Raw genomic sequence first — 22,359 nt, 5'->3', positions numbered from 1 at the left:
GGCTTTATAAGGATCTAAACTCAGAAAATGGGTTTGCTTTTAGTAAATTGGTTGGATTTGGAAACAAAAACATTTATATTAAGCTTTTCAATTATTTTTCCATCACCCCTTGTTATGAGGCACAACATACTCTTCCTGTTTCTTGATTAGCTTCAGAAGAGAGGCTCTTGAATCAGGTTACAGTATGTTTCATGACAAGAAGCAGTAATGCTAGAATGACAGGCCATATGCCAATCCAATTTATGGGCATCCAGTGGTTTCACAATTGTTCCCCCTTGTCTTGTTGCAAACTTAGGATCTTAACACTTCTTGCATTTTTGCTTTCCAAATGCTTTGTATCTAAGTGGATTTGCTTGTATTGGAAAACAGATTAGTGACTAGCTAATTTTCTTTTGCAGTGGGAGCAATATGAAAAGGAAAGTAGTTTTTAGCTGACAGTGCATTTCTCAGAATAGCTGATGCAGTTATTGGGAAGTGTTTTCTCACGTGGATGATTAATTTTGAGGATTCACAGTCGTTTAAGCTACACATCTATTCTTGGCTTACTGATCGCATAGCATTTATGTTCCACCAACCGTGATGTGTACGGGGTCCTCACGCTCCTCATTTAATCCCCGTACAGCAACCCTGTGAGGTAGGTTATGCTGAGAGGCAGTGATGGGGACGAGGTCACCCAGTGAGTTTCATGGCTGAGTGGGGATTTGAACTCTAGTCTCCCAGGTCCTAGTCCGACACTCTTCAACCACTACACCCCACTGGCTCCCAAGTCAAGAGGTTTGATTCCCCCAGAGCATAACTTCCATTAGGAAAACCAGCATGCATCTCAGCATTCCTGACCAGATTTCTAATGCACGGAGAGGACTCAGGTCTGCGTCTGCACCCTAAATTTGAGAGGTGCTTTAAAAGCATAGTGGGGGTACTGAAAGATATTTTTGGAAGAGGATTAATGCCATCTTGAGGAGTCTCCATTAGAAGCAGCCTGCAGGTCCAGGCTGCCGAGAATTGTGTGAAGAACTTGTTTGACTCAGCGGACCAGATCTTCATGTTCCCCCAGCCCACCAGGCCAACTTTTACAGGTCCCACCCCACCCACCTGTCAATCACCCGTCATTGTGTCATCAGGCGATTGACAGGTGGGGTTGTCCTGTCAACGTTGCCTGTTGGGATAGAGGATGTCCAGCAGAAAGTTGTGCGGGGAGCCTAGTTCTGTTTTCTGCGTCCCCCTCTCTTGCCTGCCCCACATCAGATGGCACATACGACCTCAGGTGGGTGAGGTTTCAGAAAAACAGCCGCATGGACCGATTGTCGAGGCTGGGCAGGCCAAGTTTGGCTTGGAGGCTGAAGCTCCACCGCCAGACACCTAGACACGTTCTTGCTCTATCTCCCCTTCCTCTCCCACAGTTTACCAGGAAGTTCTTTTTTGGTTGGCCCCTCCTGCTGAATGGCCGGAAAAGAACTTGGTTGGAAATGAACAGCACACCACTGATTTTTTGTTGTAATGTAACGTAATGGGACTCGGGTGGCGCTGTGGGTTAAGCCACAGAGCCTAGGTCTTGCTGATCAGAAGGTCAGCGGTTCGAATCCCCGCGACGGGGTGAGCTCCCATTGCTCGGTCCCTGCTCCTGCCAACCAAGCAGTTCAAAAGCACATCAAAGTGCAAGTAGATGAATAGGTACCGCTCCAGCGGGAAGGTAAACGGCGTTTCCGTGTGCTGCTCTGGTTCGCCAGAAGCGGCTTAGTCATGCTGGCCACATGACTTGGAAGCTGTACACCGGCTCCCTCGGCCAATAAAGCGAGATGAGCGCCGCAACCCCAGAGTCGGCCACGAGTGGACCTAATAGTCAGGTGTCCCTTTACCTTTTTAATGAGATCTCTATTTTTGATTCCTCTATGCAGATGGCAACAGCTTATTCGACTCCATGGCGAGTGGCATGCGCCTCATCGTGAGCTGCATCTCCTCCTTCCTGATCTTGTCCCTGCTCCTCTTCATGGTCCATCGGCTACGGCAGCGGCGCAGGGAGCGCATCGAGTCTCTGATCGGAGCAAACCGTAAGTGCCTTGGCTCTGCTTGATCTGGAAGCCCCCAAGTTGCGGAACCCTCCTTTGCAGCAAGGGTGCTCCTGGCACCTTCATTAAGTCATTGCCGTCATATGCTGAATATGCGCCTTTTTAACCCTGGCCAGTTAGGGTTAGGGTGTCATGGCAGTGTTAGTAAGTAGTCCAGCAATATCAGAGGTTCCCACTATTGCCATAAGAAATCTGAAGATAAAACAAGAAAGTTAGAGAAGGCACGCTGGACGCAGCCTACTCTTGTGACCATATGTTCACTCATTCTTGGACTTTATGGTGAAGGGTGGGTAAGAAATTGAATTAATAATAATAATAAATCACTTACGTGCAGCTTTCAGCTGCTGTTTTTTGAAAACATGTCTCTCTTTGACCCAGTGCAGGTGTGGAAGCCTTCTGGCCCTCTAGATATTGCTGAACTTGCAGCCTTACTCAGAGTTAGGCCCATCAAACTTAATGGACATGGCTTAGATCAATTAGATTCAAAGGATCTACTACGCTGAGTCAGGGCTAGCAATGTATATGGCCCAGAGTCTCTTAATGGCTCATGTCAATTCATCATTGGTAACTCCCTGTGATGCTTTGTTCATCCTTAACAGGACCAAGCTTCTTGCTTTAATTAGTTTTTATTAACAATTTCCTTGTGTTCAAAACAAGCAAACAAAAGTACATACAATAGTGTCTCCACTTTCAGTTCACAGAGCTCTTGGGTTTCAAGTTAGGCTTACCCTTTGCAGAACGAATGACCTACTTGGCAAGAGGTAGTGGCGGAATAATAATGCATTTTGGGTTTTGTGTGTTTTTCTCCTAACTCCCCTCTCCCCCAATAGTGCACCACTTCAACTTGGGTCGCAGGATGCCCGGTTTCGATTATGGCCCCGATGGCTTTGGGACTGGACTCACGCCGCTCCACCTTTCCGATGACGGGGAAGGTGGGGCGTTTCATTTCCACGACCCTCCTCCTCCCTACACGGCGTACAAATACCCAGATATCCAGCATCCCGATGACCCACCTCCGCCGTACGAAGCTTCCATTAACCCAGACAGCATTCTTTGTTCTCCCCCAGGTACATCATTGGGATGTTGTTTTGAGTATTGTTGGCCTGCAGGATGTTATACCGTAGAGCACATTGTGCACTCAGAAGGTGCCAGGTTCAATTCATGGCATCTCCAGGTTAGGGCTGGAAGAGAGCATTTCCTGAAATACCAGAAGACCACTGTTGGTCAGCTTAGTCCAGGGACATGGCACTCTCCAAATGGTTTGGACTGCAGTTCCCATCAGCTTCAGGTAGCATGGCCAGTGGAATTCTGCTCCAAAGAATTGGTGGTGGCCATGTCCAAGTAGCTGATGATGACTCTGTTGCTGCTGCTAATAGTAGTAGTAGTAGTAGTAGTAGTAGTAGTAGTAGTACAGTGGTACCTCGGGTTACCTATGCTTCAGGTTACAGACTCCGCTAACCCAGAAATAGTACCTCGGGTTAAGAACTTTGCTTCAGGATGAGAACAGAAATCGTGCTCTGGCGACGTGGCAGCAGCAGCAGGAGGCCTCATTAGCTAAAGTGGTGCTTCAGGTCAAGAACAGTTTCAGGTTAAGAACAGACCTCCGGAACAAATTAAGTTCTTAATCCGAGGTAGCACTGTAGTAGTAGTAGTAGTAATATTTGTATCACTCCCATCTCCCAGCCACTCAGGGCGGTTTCTAGCATATACAGATGTATATATATATATAAAACACAAAACATTAAAAACTTCCCTAAACAGGGCTGCCTTCAGATGTCTTCTAAAAGTCAGATCTTTGTTTATTTCCTTGACATCTGATGGGAGGGTGTTCCACAGGGCGGGCACCACTACCGAGAAAGCCCTCTGCCTGGTTCCCTGTACCCTCACTTCTCACAGGGAGGGAACTGCCAGAAAGCCCTTGGAGCTGGACCTCAGTGTCCGGGCTGAGTGTTGGGGGTGGAGATTCAGGTATACTGCGCTGAGCCCGTTTGGGGCTTCAAAGGTCAGCTCCGACACTTCAAATTGTGCTCGGAAACGTACTCAAGAGTGCTGCCTCTGACTTGTCGATTCCTCCTTGCCTTTTCCATTTTCCAGGTGGAATCCATTCCCAGACAGGCCAGAGCAACCAGCTGTCCCTCGGAAACAGCGATGCATCTCCGCCGCTGACAGAGGAATCTCTTCCTCCTTCGGTCGGTCCTTCTCCAGCAGAGCTGGAAGACTCTGTTGACAGCAGCACCCTCCTCGTACCTCCCGACACGCCCTTAAGTGAAAGCCCACCGGCAGAGACACTTTCAGGCAGCCTCCACAGTCACTGTTCTCTGAATACCATTGTATAAAGGAAAAATTGGGGGGCGGGAGGGGATTGAAAAAAAAAAAAAAGAAATCTTACTGCCGGTCAGAAATAAATTTTTGAGCAACTGTTTGCACACCAGATGTACAGACGGACACTAATGGACCGAACTTCAGAAATAAGCTCCGCTCCTTGTTTCTCTTTCTTTCTTTTTCTCTTATTTAGGACACTACTTTTATGTTCTAGGAAATCATGCGTCTTGGCTGTTGCTGTCATTTTCTAGCCTGGTTGGGTTGCCCTCTTGAAATTTTATTTTATTTTATTTTAAAAAAAGGATTATGGAAGCTGCACCTTTCTCTCTAATGATGGGAAGAATGCAGAGGATGTTCTTTTTTATTTTTCTTGAACAACAGCATCCCGACTCTTTGTTCGCAAGGGGGAAGAAAAAAGCACGGATAGGTTTTTGTCGCCTGGCCTCTTTCCACCTCCCTCGTGAATCACGGGAAAGGAAACCGCGAGCTGTACATTGGATGGAGACGTTTCTTGAATTTTGTGGGGAGCTTGGAAACTCAAAAGCGGTTACAGAGAGCCTGCCTGCTGGAGAATCTCTTTTGCCGCCCTGAAACGCTTCGCGGCCACGACTCAGACCTTTCCTCCTTGAGCACAGAAGATTGGATTTTGGTGCTGCTTGTTGGGTGTCCCTTTGAACAGAAGGCAGAACCACAACCCCATCACCCTCCTGGCAGATAGAAACATGAGCCAAAGAAAAGAGAGGCAGGTAGACGTGGACGTTCAGCTTTTGATTGCCATGTTCCTTTCAATACTGCCACGGAGGAGGGACTGCAAGGTTTTAAAAAGGGTTTGCTGGATACTTGGCTGTTTCCTCGACGTAGCGCAGTGAGATCCAAATGTTTTTTGGGGAGAGGGCAAGGGGGACGGTTTGCAAAAACCTGCTTCCTTCTCTGTGAAACTGCAAGTCCTGTACAGCGGCTCTTTTAAACTCTGTGACCTGCAATGCAATGGCTTCTAACAGGCATTGGGCATTTTTGAGGTTCTGGGTTTGGGGGATGAAATGGTGTCGGTAACTCCATAAAGCTTCAATGAATTGGTCCAGTGTCATCAGGTTCTGTGCCCCCCCCATTATTTAATTCTAGGTTTTCATTAGAATTACTTAGATCGATGTTAATTTTACACCACAGGGGGGGGGGGTTGATAGTTGAAGCCTTAAAGTATCATTAAAAAAATTAGGCAACCCTAGAGAACGATAGCAGGCTTTTTGGGTGAGGGTGGAGTTTAGCACAGCAGTGAATATTGCGGCCAACCAATAGCCACTGTTGTCGTAAGTGGGATTGGGATTGAAAGAGTCACTAGGCAGGTGGCTGGCTTTCTTCTTTCCTTTTTTCCCTCCCCACCTTTCCCCTTGGTCCCCGGCGCTTGACAAAAGCTGTCGCCAGCAGTGAACATTGCTGGAATTCATGACGAACCCGAGTCGGAAGATGCGTTTTGTACAGTTTAGGTCATGATGCTCAGGGTGTTACTCTCCCCTGAGATGTTTTGTCTCCAGTTTGAAAGGCAAGGTGCGTTTCGTTCCAGAGAGCTTGTAAATAGCAAGGAGGTTTCTGAATTGAGCCGAGAGGACGCCTCTCGTCGCTAGCTAGTTTCCTTTTGGAGAGACTGGCCAGGCGAGGAGGTGGTAATCTCCATCTTTCACTGATGTGTTCCTCTTACCTTATGAAAGGCAGGAAGCCTAGAGGGACAGGAAAGGAACATGGAGTGTGTGTGTGTGTGTGTGTGTGTGAGAGAGAGAGAGAGAGGGGGGGGGGGAGGGAGCTACTTTCCCACCAGGCTAGTTCAGGCCCCAGCTTGTCAGGGTGTCTTTCCATTCCCCCTGCATTGCATTGGGTGTATATCCATATGCAATATTTTGCAGGGCTCTCTTCTATTTTTCTACACTAGGATTTGTGATAGTAACCACCACGTGGGCTGTGTTTAAAGGAGGAGGATAGGCTTCATTACGCAGAAGGTCCCAATCCCCGACATCTCTGGGTAGGGCTGGGGAAAAGGAGCCCTCTCTGAATCCCTGGAGAGCTGCTTGCCCGTCGGGAGCCGATGGTACCCACTCGGAAAGTCATTTGCCCGAGTCTGTATAGGGCAGCTGCAAAAGAGCCCCTGAAAACAATCAGCACAAGCCGATGGAAGACAATTTGCAGCGCGGCAATCACGGTCCTGTCCAAGCATGTTAGATAATCATTGATAAGAGGATCCCCTTTCCTCGAGGAGCGTCACAGACACAGCCCTTCTGGCGGCATAGGATAGGCTCACACAGTTACCCTCCTTCAGAGCACAGCAGTGCTCTGTGGAGTTGCCCCGGGGGGGGGGGGGACCTGCAAGGAAACCCGTCTTGTAATAGGATTTTGTGTAACAAGCATTGGTAGGTTGGCAGAACGGGTCCCCCCCTCCTCCCTGTGGTGGCCGAGCCAGACCCAATGGCTACTGCAAGGCACGGCTTCAAATGTGATGTCCTCCGAATGGTTGCAGAAGTTGCAGCCGAGGAAAATCTGGTTCCTCGATTTCTTGCACACCCAGGATGTAGTGCAGGACATGAGGGAGTCCTCCCTTACTGAGAGGACTTGCAGTTCCTTCTGCCTCTCAGCTGCGAGTCCGGGTGTAGCTGGACTGCTGTGGCCACAGGTACGTGTTCTGAGTTGGATGATGCTGACCGTTTCTGAAGTATGAGAAATAAAAGCGGGTTTTGTGCGTTTTTAGCACACTCATAAGTTTTATACATTGTATGTACTGGCTTCTTGAGTTTTGTACGTGTGTGAGAGTGAGTGTTCAGGGTGCTGAGTATACCTGCATGTTCTGCCGCTTGCAGTCTTAAGCAAAGCAAAGCAGAGCAGCATGTGATAGGAACCGGTTCTCCCCAGGCTGCAGAGCTGGCCCTTGGATTCATTCTGCAGCAGGTGGGTCTGGGCCTAAGAGCGAAGTAAGATGCCCAGTCCCTGAAGTCCTTCAATAGCGGAGCTCAGCTGGGTTAACCCAAGCATTTGAATTGATCGCCACATGCAGCTAGTCCTCAGTGTGTTATTGCTCGGAACTGCCCATGCTTTGCAGCGGGTCAGTGGAAGGTAATACTGTACAGTCATACCTCGGGTTAAACATGCTTCAGGTTGAGCGTTTTCAGGTTATGCTCCACGGCGACCTGGAAGTAACGGAATGCGTTACTTCCGGGTTTTGCCGCTCGTGCATGCGCAGACGCTCAAAATGACATCACACAGAAGCGGCGAAACGCGACCCACGCACACATAGTCACGTGTTACATTCTACTCAGGATGCGAACGGGGCTCCGGAACGGATCCTGTTCGCATCCAGAGGTACCACTGTACACAAAGGTATTAAGAGTGTCCCTTTGAAGGCTTCCATCCCTTTCCCAAGTGCCGGTGTTTATTTGTTTTATTAGCCTGTGGAGATCTTTTAATTTTCTTCCTGCGTTGCTTCTCGGGGCATTGCCAGAAAGACTAGCCTGGAGAGCAGAAGACTGAGAGGGTGAGATGAGAGCCACCTTCAAATATCTGAAGGGCTGGCACATGGAAGGTGGAGCAGGCTTGTTTTTCTGCTGCTCCGGAGAGGAGGACTTGAACTGATGGATTCAAATGGCTGGAAAGGAGATTCCGGCGGAACGTTAGGAGGAACTTTCTAAGGATGAGATCTGACAGTGGAACAGACTGCCTTGGGAGATGAAGCAGAGGTTGGATGGCTGTCTGTCAGGGATTCTTTAGCTGTGATTCCTGCATTGCAGGGGGTTGGACTAGATGACCCTTGGGGTCCCTTCAAACTGCAGTTCTATAAGGCCTAATGCAGGTGCCATAGTAAACTGCAGAACCAATCTGCAATGCTCATCAGTAGTTCTTGTGTTGGGGTTACATCCCCCCCCCCCCGGTACTGCAGGCTTCTACATCTTGCAAATAGCCCAATTGTTTTTCTTTTCCCTTCTCTGCCTATTTTTAATACTGTTTTGCCCCATTTTTTAAAAAAGCCGATGTCAGCAGTTAAGGTTCTGCATATCTTTCCACAAATGTCTGCTTGAGGCTATTGATCTTTAACTCGGATATCAGAGCATAAATGTCTTTAGCGGTTAATCTTGTAGCCACAGGTTCCATGTTGAGCAATTGCTTGGGAGGGGTGCAGGATGGAGAGCAGAAACACACACACCAACAACAAACCTTTTAAAAGCCAAACTCTTAATTTGAGATAAATAGGCCCCTGCTATGAATTTCAGTTTATTAAAACGAAGTCTATTTTGGGTTTTTCTTGCTATTGAAATGACACATCCCTCTGCTTACAAGCTGCCCTTTGCAAACCCTCTTTTCCTTTCTCTTGGCGGGCGGGTGGGGCATGTGGCTTGTTCACGAAGGTATTTTTTTTGTGTGTGTTTGTCTCTCTCCCCCCCCCCCAAAAAAAATTCAACCTACACGAAACAATAGTCTTACTTTGGTCTGGAGGGAAGAAACTTCTCATCGGTTCTGGGGACCCAGACGTCGTTCTTCAAACGTTGCATGTTTGGACATAGGCTTGGTTGGCTTCCAGTTCATGTCTCCTCCCACCCCCAGATGTGGGTCTTGTGTTTGAAAGGGAAGATTGTGTTGGCTTTCTGTACATGCCGCTGGGAAGGCAGCCTCCCGGAAACCTTTTCCGCACAGTGTCAATTTCAACAGGGCGGCATGCGGTTGTGGAGATGGGGAAGAGAGGCAGGAAAGAGCACTTAATAGACTGTGCATCCTTGACCATGAAGGCAAGCCGCCAGCAGCAGCAGATGTGTTCAGAGGTGGATTCCGTTCCCCGGTTTTAAGGGGATTTCTCCTCCTAGGCACAAGGAACCAGTTCACACTGGCTGAATTTCAGTCCCTCTCATCTTTTTATTATGGGGAAGCACCAAGGGGGAGGTCTCTAATTCTGGGTAGACCCAAGGTTTGCTTGTGAAAGATCCTAGACTCATCCCCTGACAGCTCCAGGTTGCATTATGGAAGACTCCAGAGAGCTTCTGCCAGCCAGTGTAGACCGCAGGTGGGAATCCTGTGGTCTCAACAGGAGTTGGGCTCCATGAACATCTGGAGATCCTCAGGTCCTCTTCTCCCTCTCCACCTCCCCCAGTGTAGACAATTTGTGAGCCAGATGGACCAATGATTTGACGCAGCGCAAGGCAGCTTTCTGTGTTCGAATCTCTTAATTGCCATGCTTCTTTTTCTGATGGCTGGATGCTAGACTTGCTGTTTGCTTGGGACATGCGTACAAGGCGACAAATGAGACACTTGCTTATTAGCTTCTCAGAAAATCACTTTTAGCCAAGGCTGTGTGTCTGCAGGACTCCCCCCACCCCGTGTTGTTGATTTGTGATTGGATGTCACTGTGGCTGTGTGTGCGTGCGTGTGCGTGTTAAAAAAAAAAGATTTTGATATTCCATGAAAATACTATGTAGAAAAGAAATTTGATACTGTAATAGTTCGGTCCCTGTGACATTTTTTTTAAAGTTTTAATGTTTTGATTTATTATTATTATTATTTTATTTTTTAGGAGAAAAAGAGGGTGGGATGGGATGACACTAATCTTTTATTTTTCTCAAGATGCTGTGAGAGACATTTCATCCAAATGCCAAATAAATCGTGTTCTGTAAAGAAGGCCCCGTCTCTGTGTTTGTGTGTGGTGCCTCTCTCTCCTCTAAAGGGAGGCAGTGGACCTCCCTAATTTTTTGGAGTTCCCATTGTGGTTGTGGGATATTTTTAAAGATCATACTTGCCAGGGGTTCCTGCTCCTGCTTGCTTTAACCTCACCCCATCCCTGCCTGGTTCCTTTAAGACCCCCTATCCCCACGGCTCCTCTCTGCCTGTCCATCACTGCTGTTCTTTAAAACCACCGTTCTAAAACCTGCCTTCTCTCCCTGTCTCTGACTAGATGCAAATCCAGGATTCTAGTGAGGCGCTGCAAACCCTGCTGTGGGTGCTGTTGAGTAACAGTGATCTATCTATTTCTCTGTCTTGCATTTCATCCATCATGAAATTCACAATGGCAAACCCTGCATTCCCATCAGGTCACTGACCTCTCCCAAGCCTGCTAAAGCAGCAGTGAGATTATTACACCAAGTAATAATATGAGGCTTGTTTATAATATTCACTTAAACAATCTTTAGATATCAGTGACTTCCCTTCCTCTCTTTCCATGGTTTATTTTGCTCAACATAACCCCCTGCATATCTTACATAAACCAAACCATTCAGTATGCCATGATTACATCCATCAAAATTTAATTACGCTGTTGAATTTATCTTAATGCTGCCCACGTTTTCAAATAAACACAATTTTCCTCCATATATTCAATAAACATTTCCCATTCTTCTTTAAACATACGTTCTTCTTGTTCTCTTATTTTGTATGTTAAGTTTGCAAGCTGCGCATATTCCATCAGTTTAAATTGCAAGTCTTCTTTAGTCTGGACTTCACTCTTTTTCCATTTTGGGGCTAATAAAACATGGACCACAGTACTGGCATACATAGATAACCTTTTCCAACACCTGGGAATTTCCATCTGAATTATCCCCAATGAAAAGGACTCTGGTTTTTTTTTGGGGGGAGGGACACTGATCCTTCACCTATGCTGCCTTATTGGAGGAGAAATCCACTTCTGAGATAGGGAGGAGGTGGGGTTGCGGGCTTCACGCCCCTCCCCACACTCGCGGGGGCTGGCTCCAGCCCCACGCAATAGCAGGGAATCCTCGGCCGCGTCATACCCCGTGCCAGCCAATCGGCTGGTGCGGGGGGCGTGGCCTCGCCTACTTAGGTCTGGCATGGCCGATGACCTCTCTCTTTCCCGCGCCGCAGCTGACCTGGTCGAATTCTTGTGTCCTGTGTCTTTATTTCTATGGGGGGAGGCGGGAACTCGCCACGCAAAAGGCTAAGCAGTAAACTACACACATCCAGAGTGGAGTCCTAATACAGGTGGATGGCGCCTTTTATTCCTTCCTCCCAGCAACTCCTGCAGCTGAGCTGGTGCCAAATGTATTGCTCTGCTTTGGATCACATCAGCAAGGCCAAGGGGGGGGGGTCCTTGTCTGGGCAGCTCAGGACCTCCAGACATGCTGCCCAGGTATGCGCCCCTGGAGGTGGCTTCACTGCTGCTAATGCAGCAGTTTGACTTTACCCCTGGAAGTTTGCTCCATTTCTTGAGGCAAGATGGATGCCAACAACCTCCGCTGTCGAAGGAAGTGTGCCTCTGAGTAACAGTTGCCAGAAACGGCAGGAGCGGAGCGTGCTGTTGTACTCATGTCCTGGCAGGCTTCTTGCAGACATCTGGTTGGCCGCTGTGGGGATGGGATGCTGGACTAGGTGAGCCTTACTGGCGCTGTGGTCTAAACCACTTGAGCCTCTTGGGCTTGCCAATCAGAAGGTTGGTGGTTCGAATCCTCGCGACGGGGTGAGCTCCCGTTGCTCTCTCCCAGCTCCTGCCAACCTAGCAGTTGGAAAGTACACCAGTGCAAGTAGATAAATAGGTACCGCTCCGGCAGGAAGGTAAACAGCGTTTTCATGCGTTCTGGTTTGCACCACGGTGTCCTGTTGTGTCAGAAGCGGTTTAGTCCTGCTGGCCACATAACCCAGAAAGCTGTCTGTGGACAAATGCCTGAAAGCGAGATGAGTGCCGCAACCCCATCTTCGCCTTTCACTGGACTTAACTGTCCAGGGGTCCTTTACTTTTACCTTTTATCTTTGGGCCCGATCCAACTGAGCTCTTAGCATTTGCATCACCAGAGGCAAAAGTGTATATGGACCAGACAGGAGCAGCAGCAAGATTCATAGGGTGTGAAGATTCGCCCATGATTAACTGCGCTGTGGGTTAAACCACAGAGCCTAGGATTTGCCGATCAGAAGGTTGGCGGTTCGAATCCCGTGATGGGGTGAGCTCCCATTGCTCGGTCTCTGCTCCTGCCAACCTAGCAGCTCAAAAGCACGTCAAAGTGCAAGTAGATAAATAGGTACCACTCCAGCGGGAAGATAAACGGCGTCTCCGTGCGCTGCTCTGGTTCGCCAGAAGCGGCTTAGTCATGCTGGCCACATGACCAGGAAGCTGTGCGCCGGCTCCCTTGGCCGATAAAATGAGATGAGCACCGCAACCCCAGAGTTGGCCACGACTGGACCTAATGGTCAGGGGTCCCTTTACCTTTACCTAACTGATTAAAGGGGGATTAGAAAAACTTAACTATTCATTCTTACTCTTAGGACGCGTTTGAAAAAGCAGAAGACACCATGACTAGCTAGTCTGTGGAGCTTTGCACAGCTAAAAGATCCCAGGTTCAATCCTTGGTATCTAAAATGGTAGCAGGTGATTGGAAATTGGAATCTTTCTGAGACCGGGAGATCATCTGCTGTCCTGAGTAGTCCATAGAGGGGCTTCCTATAAATGAGGCTGGAACCCATTCTTGGATTCCCTGCATCCCAACTACCAAAAAACCCGTGCTGTATAACCAGCGATGTCTGGAGGGAAGCAGGATTGTTAACAGCTGGGTATTTCCATCTTTCTGCTGTGTTTCATAAAGATTCGGTTGTATGGTTCAATTTTGCTACCATGGAGAGTTCCTGCAGTACCTTTTCCTCTCCTGCAGAGGGCAGTAGCTGCAAGCAAAGTTGTTCCTATCCCCAACTAAGAGCATAAAGCTCTTCAGGCACAATTTCTTAAACCACTAGGATGATACTGGTTTTCAGATGGCAGAAAAGCCATGCAATTAAACTGAACAATGTTTAAAGCCCTTGTGAACTAGTTAGTTAGCTGCAGAATAATTTGCATTCTGGGTTTTTATCGTTGCACATAAGCGCCTGCCTTGCTTTTCTCTAAAGGACAATTTTTATTTTATTTTGAAGGAAGATTTAAAAAAGACTCTGCCTTTCAGATGAAGCCTCCAATGTGGCCACCTTAACGAAAGATGTGGACTCTAGCAATTGACATAAAAATTGATGAACATTTTATTTATTTTTTTGCACCGCCAGCTAAAAACAGAAGTAAAAGCCTCAATGAAATAAGAGATGGTTGCAATAACATCCATTAAAAGCCTGGCAAAGATATCTTAGATAAAACTGGAGATATTTAGTGGATAAGTAATATCACATAACCCTGAAATTGTATGCTGGTTATGTGGGGGCAGGGAGCAATTTTGACTGAAAAGAGAGGGTTGTATTTTTTTTAAAACCTATTCAGAGTAGACCCATTGAGATGACGTGGAGCCTTCATTTTGGAGGGTTGACTCTTGAGTATAAGTTGGCTAAATAGAGTTGGTTACATGTAGAACTGGCGTTGTTACAAGTGCCACAAAATACCTGTTCTGCATCTGTAAAAGTGGCTGGGGAAACCCAGCCAGATGAGCGGGGTATAAATTTATTTTTATTTTTATTAATATTAATATAATAAAAAATATTTTAGTGGGATGGCACTTTTACTTTTTGGAATTCCCTGCTCTTCTTGACACAAATTCCTTTGCTATATATTTTCCAGCTGCTGCTGAATATTTTTTTTTTTGGGGGTATACCTATGTAGAATGTTGACATGTTTGAATCGGTTTTTAGTTTATTAATTTAAAATATATTTTGGATATTTCTGAGTACCTGGTTTTAACAGCCTTTTACTGCGCGCGTGCGCGCGCGCACACACACACACACACACACACAAAAACACATGTTGGCTTTAGTACAATTAAGTGGTATATACATTTCGTTAAATAAATACGACATCTCTTAGCGGCTACCAGGCTCCAGGTTTTGTGCTGCAGTGAAGTGGACAGTCCAAAACCCTCACAGGTTTCACTGGCTTAATAAGAAATAACTTGTGCATGTAAATCAACCTTTGCCAACCTAAAAACATAAGGAGAGCCCGGCTGGATCAGGCCAATGACCCATCTGGTCCAGTATCCTGTTCTTACTATGGTCCACCATCAGATAAATGCCTCTGGGAAGCCAGCAAACGGGACCAGAGTTCAAAACATGTTTTGAACTGCAGCCTTTCTCACGCAGAACTCTGCCATGATTTGTGGACTCCATACCAAATGTTCACAAGCTGCAGTTCTGCACACAGACCGGGCTGGTTTTCTGCACGCCATCGCAAACATTTGTTTTTATTTTGGATGTTTGTGGAGGCATAAATCTCCCGATCTGCTTCAGGTTGTAGAGCCAATGCAATCTTTGTCCCGTCTGTTCTGGATTTCAGGAATTCTATAGTTCATCTGACTGGCAAAAGCTGGGGGTTACAGTGCTTTTGTTTACATGCGATTCAGAGAAGGCACATTTGCACGAAACGGAAAAGGCGCAAGATGGAAGTATTTGTAAATAAAAATGCAATCAGTTGACCTGGATATTCAGAGCAGAAAGGAAACAGGCTCTGGTCCCCATCCATTAGCTGCTGCAGCAAAAGATGCTGAGAGATTTTGCACTTGCCTTCCAGGAAGAACATCGCAGCAGGAGGAAGATTAGCTTGGCCACAGTCATCAGCCAGAGAAAGAACAGCAGCAAGGAGCTTCCTTGCCCACCTTTCTTGCAAGAGAGAAAGCTCAGCTCCAATTGCTCTGGGATTGCAGAGTTGATGTGGTGTTGCACGCTCTGGCCCCATCCGGTTTAAGAGGCTAAGGCGGCTGCTCTCCTTGCCCCTTTGGAAGAACATGGGAAGGAAAAAACTGGCTGGGCCCCATTCCCTCGGCCACAGAAGGAGCAGCAGCAGGGAGCTTGCTTTGACTTCTTGGGTGTTTGTGCGTGAGGGAACACTTGGCACTATTCTGACTTCAGTTTCTGCAGAGCAGAAAGGAATCACTCTCTGGCCTCTTGCATCAGTCTCTCCACTTAGGGTACCTGGGTCTTGTGGGTTTGGGGTTTTCATGTAAGCCTGCTGCACCAGGCCAATGGCTCACCTTATCCAGTATCCTGTTCTCCCAGTGGCTGACCAAATGCCTGTGGGAAACCAGCAAGCAGGATTTGAGCACTAGACTGCACCCCTTTTCCTTAATTTCCATCAGTTGGTACCCAGAAGCATTGCTGCCTCTGACCATGGAGGCGAAGCATAGCCATCATGACTAGTAGCCAGTGATAGCTTTATCCTCCATGACTTTGCCTCATCCTCTCCTAAGGCCATCCAAATGGGTAGATATCACTGCCTCCTGTGGCAGTGAGTTCCGTAGGTGAACTATGCATATAAAGCAGTAGAGTATTTGGAAAGATTTAACAGTGCCTCCCCATCCGTCTTGATCGGGAGGCACTGTTAAATCTTTCCAAATACACAAAAGCAGCCTGCTCGTCTTTTTTTCCCCCTTTTAAAAGAACTGAACAATCAAAGCCAACTGCAATTGAGATGATGAGCGGCCCTGTAAACAAATCCAAAATCCCAGGACAAAACAATTCCTTCAGCAGGATCCTTTCTGCTGCTGCTCTGAGCTGCTCTGGCTGATATCACGCTGTCTTGCAGGAATCCAGAGATGTCATTGTGGCCAGCTGGCAGAGCAAAGCGCTCCTATGAATTGCTGGGTTCGAAGGGAGCCACCAGCTCAATCCTGTCTCTGCATTAACACAGAGGCGTGTGTGTGTGTGTGTGTGTGTGTGTGTGTGTGTGTGTGTGTGAGATGCTCACCATTTGCATTCTGACGCAGATGAATATGGTTCTTTGGGGAGTTTGCCAAAATGCCTCTGCGTAGGTTCCATCTGGGGAAACAAAAACCTCTTCCAGGGGTTTTTGTACATCCCCAAAGAGCATCACATTATTTGAACACCAGGGAGCAATTGCTGGATCAGATCCATAGCCCATTGGAACATCTGGATTAGGCCAATGGCCCCTCTGGTCCAGCATTCTGCATCAGAAGAATAACATTTCAAGGTTGGTTTTATAGGCTGCTGTTTGTGTTTTGATTTTGTGATGCCTGCATCCCATCCAGTGGCAGATCTACATTTCTGATGCTTGAGCTGTTGTGGGGTTCCCTTTGCAACCAGCAACGAGGTCTGGGTAACCCTTGTTATCTTCAATTTAAAGCAACCTTCACAATGTACGAGCTGCTGACTCTCAAACTCTGAGAATGCTGAAATACGTACAGCAAAAAAATGATCAATTTGAGTTGTGGGACTCAAATTGGGTCTAGCAGACAGACCCAATTTTTTAAAGCAACGTGGACTGAAATTGCTTCTGGGGGCCCTTCAGGGTTAGGGGCCCTGGAGCTTAAGCTTTATTAGTTTCATTGTAGATCTGCTCCCCCCAACCCCCCCTACTGTTGGCACTTTGCTTTGAAAGGTTTTCAAATATGAAATGCTCTAATTTTGTTCCGCCTGCTCCTTCTGTTGCTGTTTTCTGCTGCCTCCCAGCTGCTTAAAGGTAAAGGGACCTCTGACCATTAGGTCCAGTCGTGGCCAACTCTGGGGTTGCGGCGCTCATCTCGCTTTATTGGCCGAGGGAGCCGGCGTACAGCTTCCGGGTCATGTGACTAGCATGACTAAGCCGCTTCTGGCGAACCAGAGCAGTGCACGGAAACGCCATATACCTTCCCGCTGGAGTGGTACCTATTTATCTACTTGCACTTTGGTGTGCTTTCGAACTGCTAGGTTGGCAGGAGCAGGGACCGAGCAACGGGAGCTCACCCCGTTGCGGGGATTCGAACTGCCGACCTTCTGATCGGCAAGTCCTAGGCTCTGTGGTTTAACCCATAGCGCCACCTGCGTCCCGGCTGCTTCGAGTAATGCAATTGTTGCTTCCACATCCCAGAATAGGCACATCTCACATGCTGTTAGTGCTTTGGGGAGATGACCGAGGGAGACACATGTGGCTCTGCTCTCCCCACACACCTCTGAGCTGCAGCCTCCTGCCTGAAGGGAAAAACTGAATTCTGAAACCATAGACAGCCGCTGCCTGTCAGTGTAGGGCATCTTGAGCTTGATGGAGCAATGTTTTCATAAGTTTCGTCCAGATGGACCAGTGTTCTGAACTGCTGGAAAGCAACCTGTGCTTCATCTCCTTTCTCTCAGAGCTCAGCTTCAATTCTGCTACCCTTGGAGTTGGCTAAGCATTACCAATAATCCCCTTTCTGTACAGCTCAGATGGCTTGGATGGGTCTGCCGTCACATGCTTAAACAGACTGGCTAATTCTGTGCTTAAGAAAGGCTCAGAGATATTCCCACAATGCACCTGGCTTGCATATGCAGGGATTTCCATCTCATGCCAATACTTCTTGGCTGGTGTTCAAGTGGTTTTTCGTTTTCTTTTAAAAAAATGCCTTAGAAATATTATTTTACTTCTGACACGTGGGTCATGCTCAAGGCCTACATGAAACTGAAGAACTCGTCCTCCTTTGTTCACATCCACCTCCCTCCCGCTTTCTTTTTCCTTCCCTCCATTCTGTTTGAATTTGTAAGCTCCTCAGGGCAGAGGCCCCCCATCATCTTGATTTGTTGAAAAGTGCCACACACATTGGGTGAGGAAGTTAAATAACAGCAGCGATGCCAAATCAGCTCCTGCGTGCTGCTTTTCCATCATCATCTGCTGCCTTCAACGCTTGTCTGTCTCTTTTGTCAGAAAAAAATAGTAGGGGGAGCTTCTGGCACCTGCTGTTACTCCAACTGTTCTGCTGTGGGTTTGGCAGGGGAATTCCCCCCCAACCTGTGTTCTCCACCAGGGCCAGGCAACACCTTTCAGACAAAGTTGGCTGTGTGCCCACAAGCACAGAACTGAAACGCATTTTCACAAGAAGGTCCGTGCGTCTGCTTGTGTATGTAAGGCTAGGGATTTGATGCAAGTGAGCACATTTCTTTACAGCCACCACCACCAGGCATCACATAAATTCTGATGTTTTTGCATTGCTGCTTTAACAGATACAGCAAGGTCTTTCTTTATATATTCATAAAGGTAAAGGGACCCCTGACCATTAGGTCCAGTTGTGGCCGACTCTGGGGTTGCGGCACTCATCTCGCTTTATTGGCCGAGGGAGCCGGCGTACAGCTTCCGGGTCATGTGGCCAGCATGACTAAGCCGCTTCTGGCGAACCAGAGCAGCGCACAGAAACACTGTTTACCTTCCCTCTGGAGTGGTACCTATTTATCTACTTGCACTTTGATGTGCTTTCAAACTGCTAGGTTGGCAGGAGCAGGGAGCTCACCCCGTAGCGGGGATTTGAACCACCGACCTTCTGATTGGCAAGTCCCAGGCTCTGTGGTTTAACCCACAGTGCCACCCACATCCCACTATTTATTCACTACAGTGGTACCTCGAGTTACATACGCTTCAGGTTACATACTCTTCAGGTTACAGACTCTGCTAACCCAGAAATATTACCTCGGGTTAAGAACTTTGCTGCAGGATGAGAACAAAAATTGTGCTCCGGCGGCATGGCGGCAGCAGGAGGCCCCATTAGCTGAAGTGGTGCTTCAGGTTAAGAACAGTTTCAGGTTAAGAACAGACCTCTGGAACGAATTAAGTTCTTAACCCGAGGTACCACTGTATGTGTATTTACTAACTTGTGACTAGCAATGGGCGAATGGACCCAGCCTCAATTTAGGCAGAGTAGGGATGGACAAAGTTGTCCTTTTTTTCCTCTCCAGTTCTCATTTTCTAGTCTTCTGATCTCCATATTTCTGCATCAGCCTGCAATTTATTTATCTGAAGGCCCCGTGGAAATACGCCAGCATATTTTTGTTGTTGTTGCAAATTTCCAATAATCCAGGTTTGCGCCGAGTTCTCCTCATTTCTGCATCACTTTGTGATTTTTTTTAAAATCAGAAAGTCTTCATGAAAATTTGTTAGCCTTTCAGCATAAATTTCTCCAAATATTTTTGAATTGCAATCCGCCCCCCCCCCCATTATTGCAAGGAAATGCACTTTATACATGTTCGCTAAGATGTGCATTTTTATGAACATTCCCACAAAGCCACTTCCGACATCAGAAGGAGGTGGTGTTGCGGGCTTCACGCCCCCAACACGCGTGTGCGGAGGCTGGCTTTCAGCCCCCGCGCGATCAGGGGAATCTTCGGGCCGTCATCCCCTGACGGCTGGCTCGGGTTGTGTGGCTTGCCTCATTTAAGGCTAGTGCGACCCCAGGATCTCCCTCTTTGGCAAGCGCAGCTGCAGTAAACAAAGCCAGGAAGATCCTGGAATGCACAGTGGCTCATATAGTGGCAGCACTGGGGGGTTGGGTCATTGACCACCCCAACATCCAGTTCAGCAAGGAGGCCCTCTGCCGCGAGGATGGCGTGTATCTTTGCAATGAGGGAAATGATGTTTGGTTGAATGACATATTTGCTGGGATTAGGGATTGGTTGCTGGTTTGAGGGTACTGGCGGCGAGCTTCGCTCGAGTGGCGGCTAGGCATTGGTAGGGGTATTGTTATTTAGATGTGTTGGGGGGGGGGGAGGAGCGTCATCACCTCCCCCAAATATTGAAAGGTAGTCTGGTAAAGGATTCTGGGGGGCGTGGCCCCGTCCGAAGCCTATGGAGGTCAGGGCCTAAGGCACACCCTGAGCGATGACACTGGGAGAATCCCTAGTTGATGTGCATCAGCAAGACTCCCCCTACTGGTGGTTAACCCTTCCCGGTCTTCAAGCAAACAGGCTGAAGCCGGATAGTCGGATAGGACCAATGCCTAAGCCAATACTGTTCTTACCTGTAACCAATAAAGTTGTGGCCAAATTTAGCCCATTAGCCTTAATCAGTGGTGTCATGTGTCTTTATTTCTACTGGGAGAGGTGGGAACTCGCCACGCAATGCACTAATTTTTGGACACATTATACATACACACATGCATTGCCAAATTTGGAGATGGGTGCATTTCGAAAACCATCTCCATTTGGGTTGGTGTGTTGCTTTGGAAATTGCAAAGTGGGTAGAAAAGAGTTCACTCTCCCCCCGACCCCCAATTGCAGCGTTTAGTGCTAAGTGCCATTCTCTTTTGGGTACACACGTCATCCCCACAGATAGGTAAAAGGGAAATGTACGCAGACTCAGGGAGACCCTGAGATTTGCAGAAGCCCCGGAAGTCTCCAGGAGATTAAAAAAAACTCACGAATGGGGAAGGAAACCTGACCCCACACCACCCAATGTGTGCTGCAGAATGCTGTTATTTTTATTTATTTGATTTATGTACTGCCTTTCACCGCAAGATCTTGGGGCAGTTCACAGGATGAAAATACCAGTTAAAAACACAAGGAAGCAGTTAAAAGAACCACTCTCCCACAATCACATTTAGAAGGCTGTAGAATGACGCGCGTCATGGGACACGGGTGGCGCTGTGGGTTAAACCACTGAGCCTAGGATTTGCCGATCAGAAGGTCAGCGGTTCGAATCCCAGTGACAGGGTGAGCTCCCATTGCTCGGTCCCTGCTCCTGCCAACCTAGCAGTTCAAAAACACATCAAAATGCAAGTAGATAAATAGGTACCGCTCCGGCGGGAAGGTAAACGGCATTTCCGTGTGCTGCTCTGGTTTGCCAGAAGTGGCTTAGTCATGCTGGCCACATGACCCAGAAGCTGTACGCCGGCTCCCTGGGCCAATAAAGTGAGATGAGCACCGCAACCCCAGAGTCGGCCACGACTGGACCTAATGGTCAGGGGTCCCTTTCCCTTTACTTTTAGAATGACTCTCTGGAAAAGGTGAGTGTAAAGGCAGATCTAGGAGAGTGTGACCGGTTTGGTTGTGCCAGGTATGGAGCTGTCAGTAGCTTAGCATTTGGGGGGCTGCTGCTGCAGGGGGAGTTTCCCCTGGTGCAAAATTGTTTGGAGGCTTGAAACACCCGGTGCTACCTTGATACAGCTGTGTGCTTCTGTTGCTGGGCTCTTGAAAATGGCTTCTCCATGCAAACCAGGAAACTACCTCTCCAGAAAGGGAATGGCTCTTCTTTTCTTATCTCTGTGGACGTCATGAGGCGGTTGAATGCGCATGCGTACTCCGTCCGTTTCCCTTGCTTCCACCCACCCACCCCGGGCACTGGCAACCCTCGCTATGCTACTGGGTGCTATAGCAGGCGTCGCAACACTGCTGTACAATGGAAGGCGAGATACAGGGCTGAGGGGACACTGTATTTTGGCTTTGTGCAGGGCGCCACTGAAATTTGAGACGCCAAGGTCTGCCACTGGTGGGTTTTGAGGACACGGGAAGTGGCCTTGCACTGAGTCAGACCATTGGTTCATATAGCGTAGTATTGTCTCCACTGAAGAGCAGCAACTCTCAGGAATTTCATACAGGGGACATTTCCCAGCTCTGCTTGGAGATCATACCTGGGATGTTCTGCATGCAAAACAACTGATCTACCATTGAGGTACAGGCACATATAAGCAAGAGCAAAAAAGGAGAGTTGAGATCATGCAGGTAACTCTTTTTATTGCAGGCAGGGGTGTGCTCCAGGCATAAGAGGGCAGGAAGGTGAAACACATAAATTCTGGGCACGATTATTGTGTCCTCCGGGCCAGACGTTCCCCCCCCGTCTTGTACCTGAGTCACTCTTCAAGGAGATGCACGAACCTCGCTGCCAACGCTGCATTTAATATCGGCTCAGGCTGCGTCAGCCAGGAGCCTCTTTCAAGGCAATCACATTAGGGATGGGAAACTTTGTGCCAAACCAGTGAATGTCTTCATTTGCAAAGATCCAGCCCTGCAGAGCCCAGGCAGGCTCCCCGAATTTCTGTGATGCACAAGAGAGCTAGAAGCAGCCTGTCTTGACTTGCCAAGTTGCCAAAATATTCTCTCTCCCCCCCCCTTTTCAGGGTTGTCTTAAAAAGGAGAGATGCTCTGATCCCAGCCAGTTTAACTGTGAGCAGGGAAGGAGATGTCGGCGTGGACCCCTTGAATTTGGCTTGGGTCTGGAGCGCACCACGACTTCAAGTCTCATTTTGACCAGTGCAGATTTCGAAAGGTAGCCAAGGTGGGGGGCAGGAAAGGGCAGCTGCCCTCCCAGATCAAGTAAAACAGGTGTGGGTAAACTCTGGCCCTCCAGATGTTTTGGGACTACAATTTCCATCAT

At 48.0% G+C, this 22,359-nt stretch overlaps 1 protein-coding gene across 6 annotated transcripts in view; it reads left to right on the top strand.

Moving 5' to 3' along the window:
* DGCR2 (DiGeorge syndrome critical region gene 2) overlaps positions 1 to 10,028 on the top strand; it is a 64,278-nt gene extending 54,250 nt beyond the window's left edge. For 5 of the 6 annotated variants that reach the window (XM_083717356.1, XM_083717355.1, XM_083717354.1 and 2 more), the window contains 3 exons: positions 1,896 to 2,048; positions 2,897 to 3,133; positions 4,161 to 10,028. In XM_083717356.1, the coding sequence (XP_083573482.1) occupies positions 1,896 to 2,048; positions 2,897 to 3,133; positions 4,161 to 4,402 (632 nt within the window). In that variant the 3' untranslated portion in view covers positions 4,403 to 10,028. The remainder of the gene's footprint in view (positions 1 to 1,895; positions 2,049 to 2,896; positions 3,134 to 4,160) is intronic. The other variant, XR_014559071.1, reaches the window with a different exon arrangement.
* Positions 10,029 to 22,359: the final 12,331 nt, after the last annotated feature.

This window comes from Podarcis gaigeae (assembly GCF_964106915.1).
Source record: "Podarcis gaigeae genome assembly, chromosome: 16".
Taxonomy (NCBI): Eukaryota; Metazoa; Chordata; class Lepidosauria; order Squamata; family Lacertidae; genus Podarcis; species Podarcis gaigeae.
Note: the sequence above shows the minus strand (reverse complement) of the source record. Positions and strands in the feature narration are given on the sequence as shown.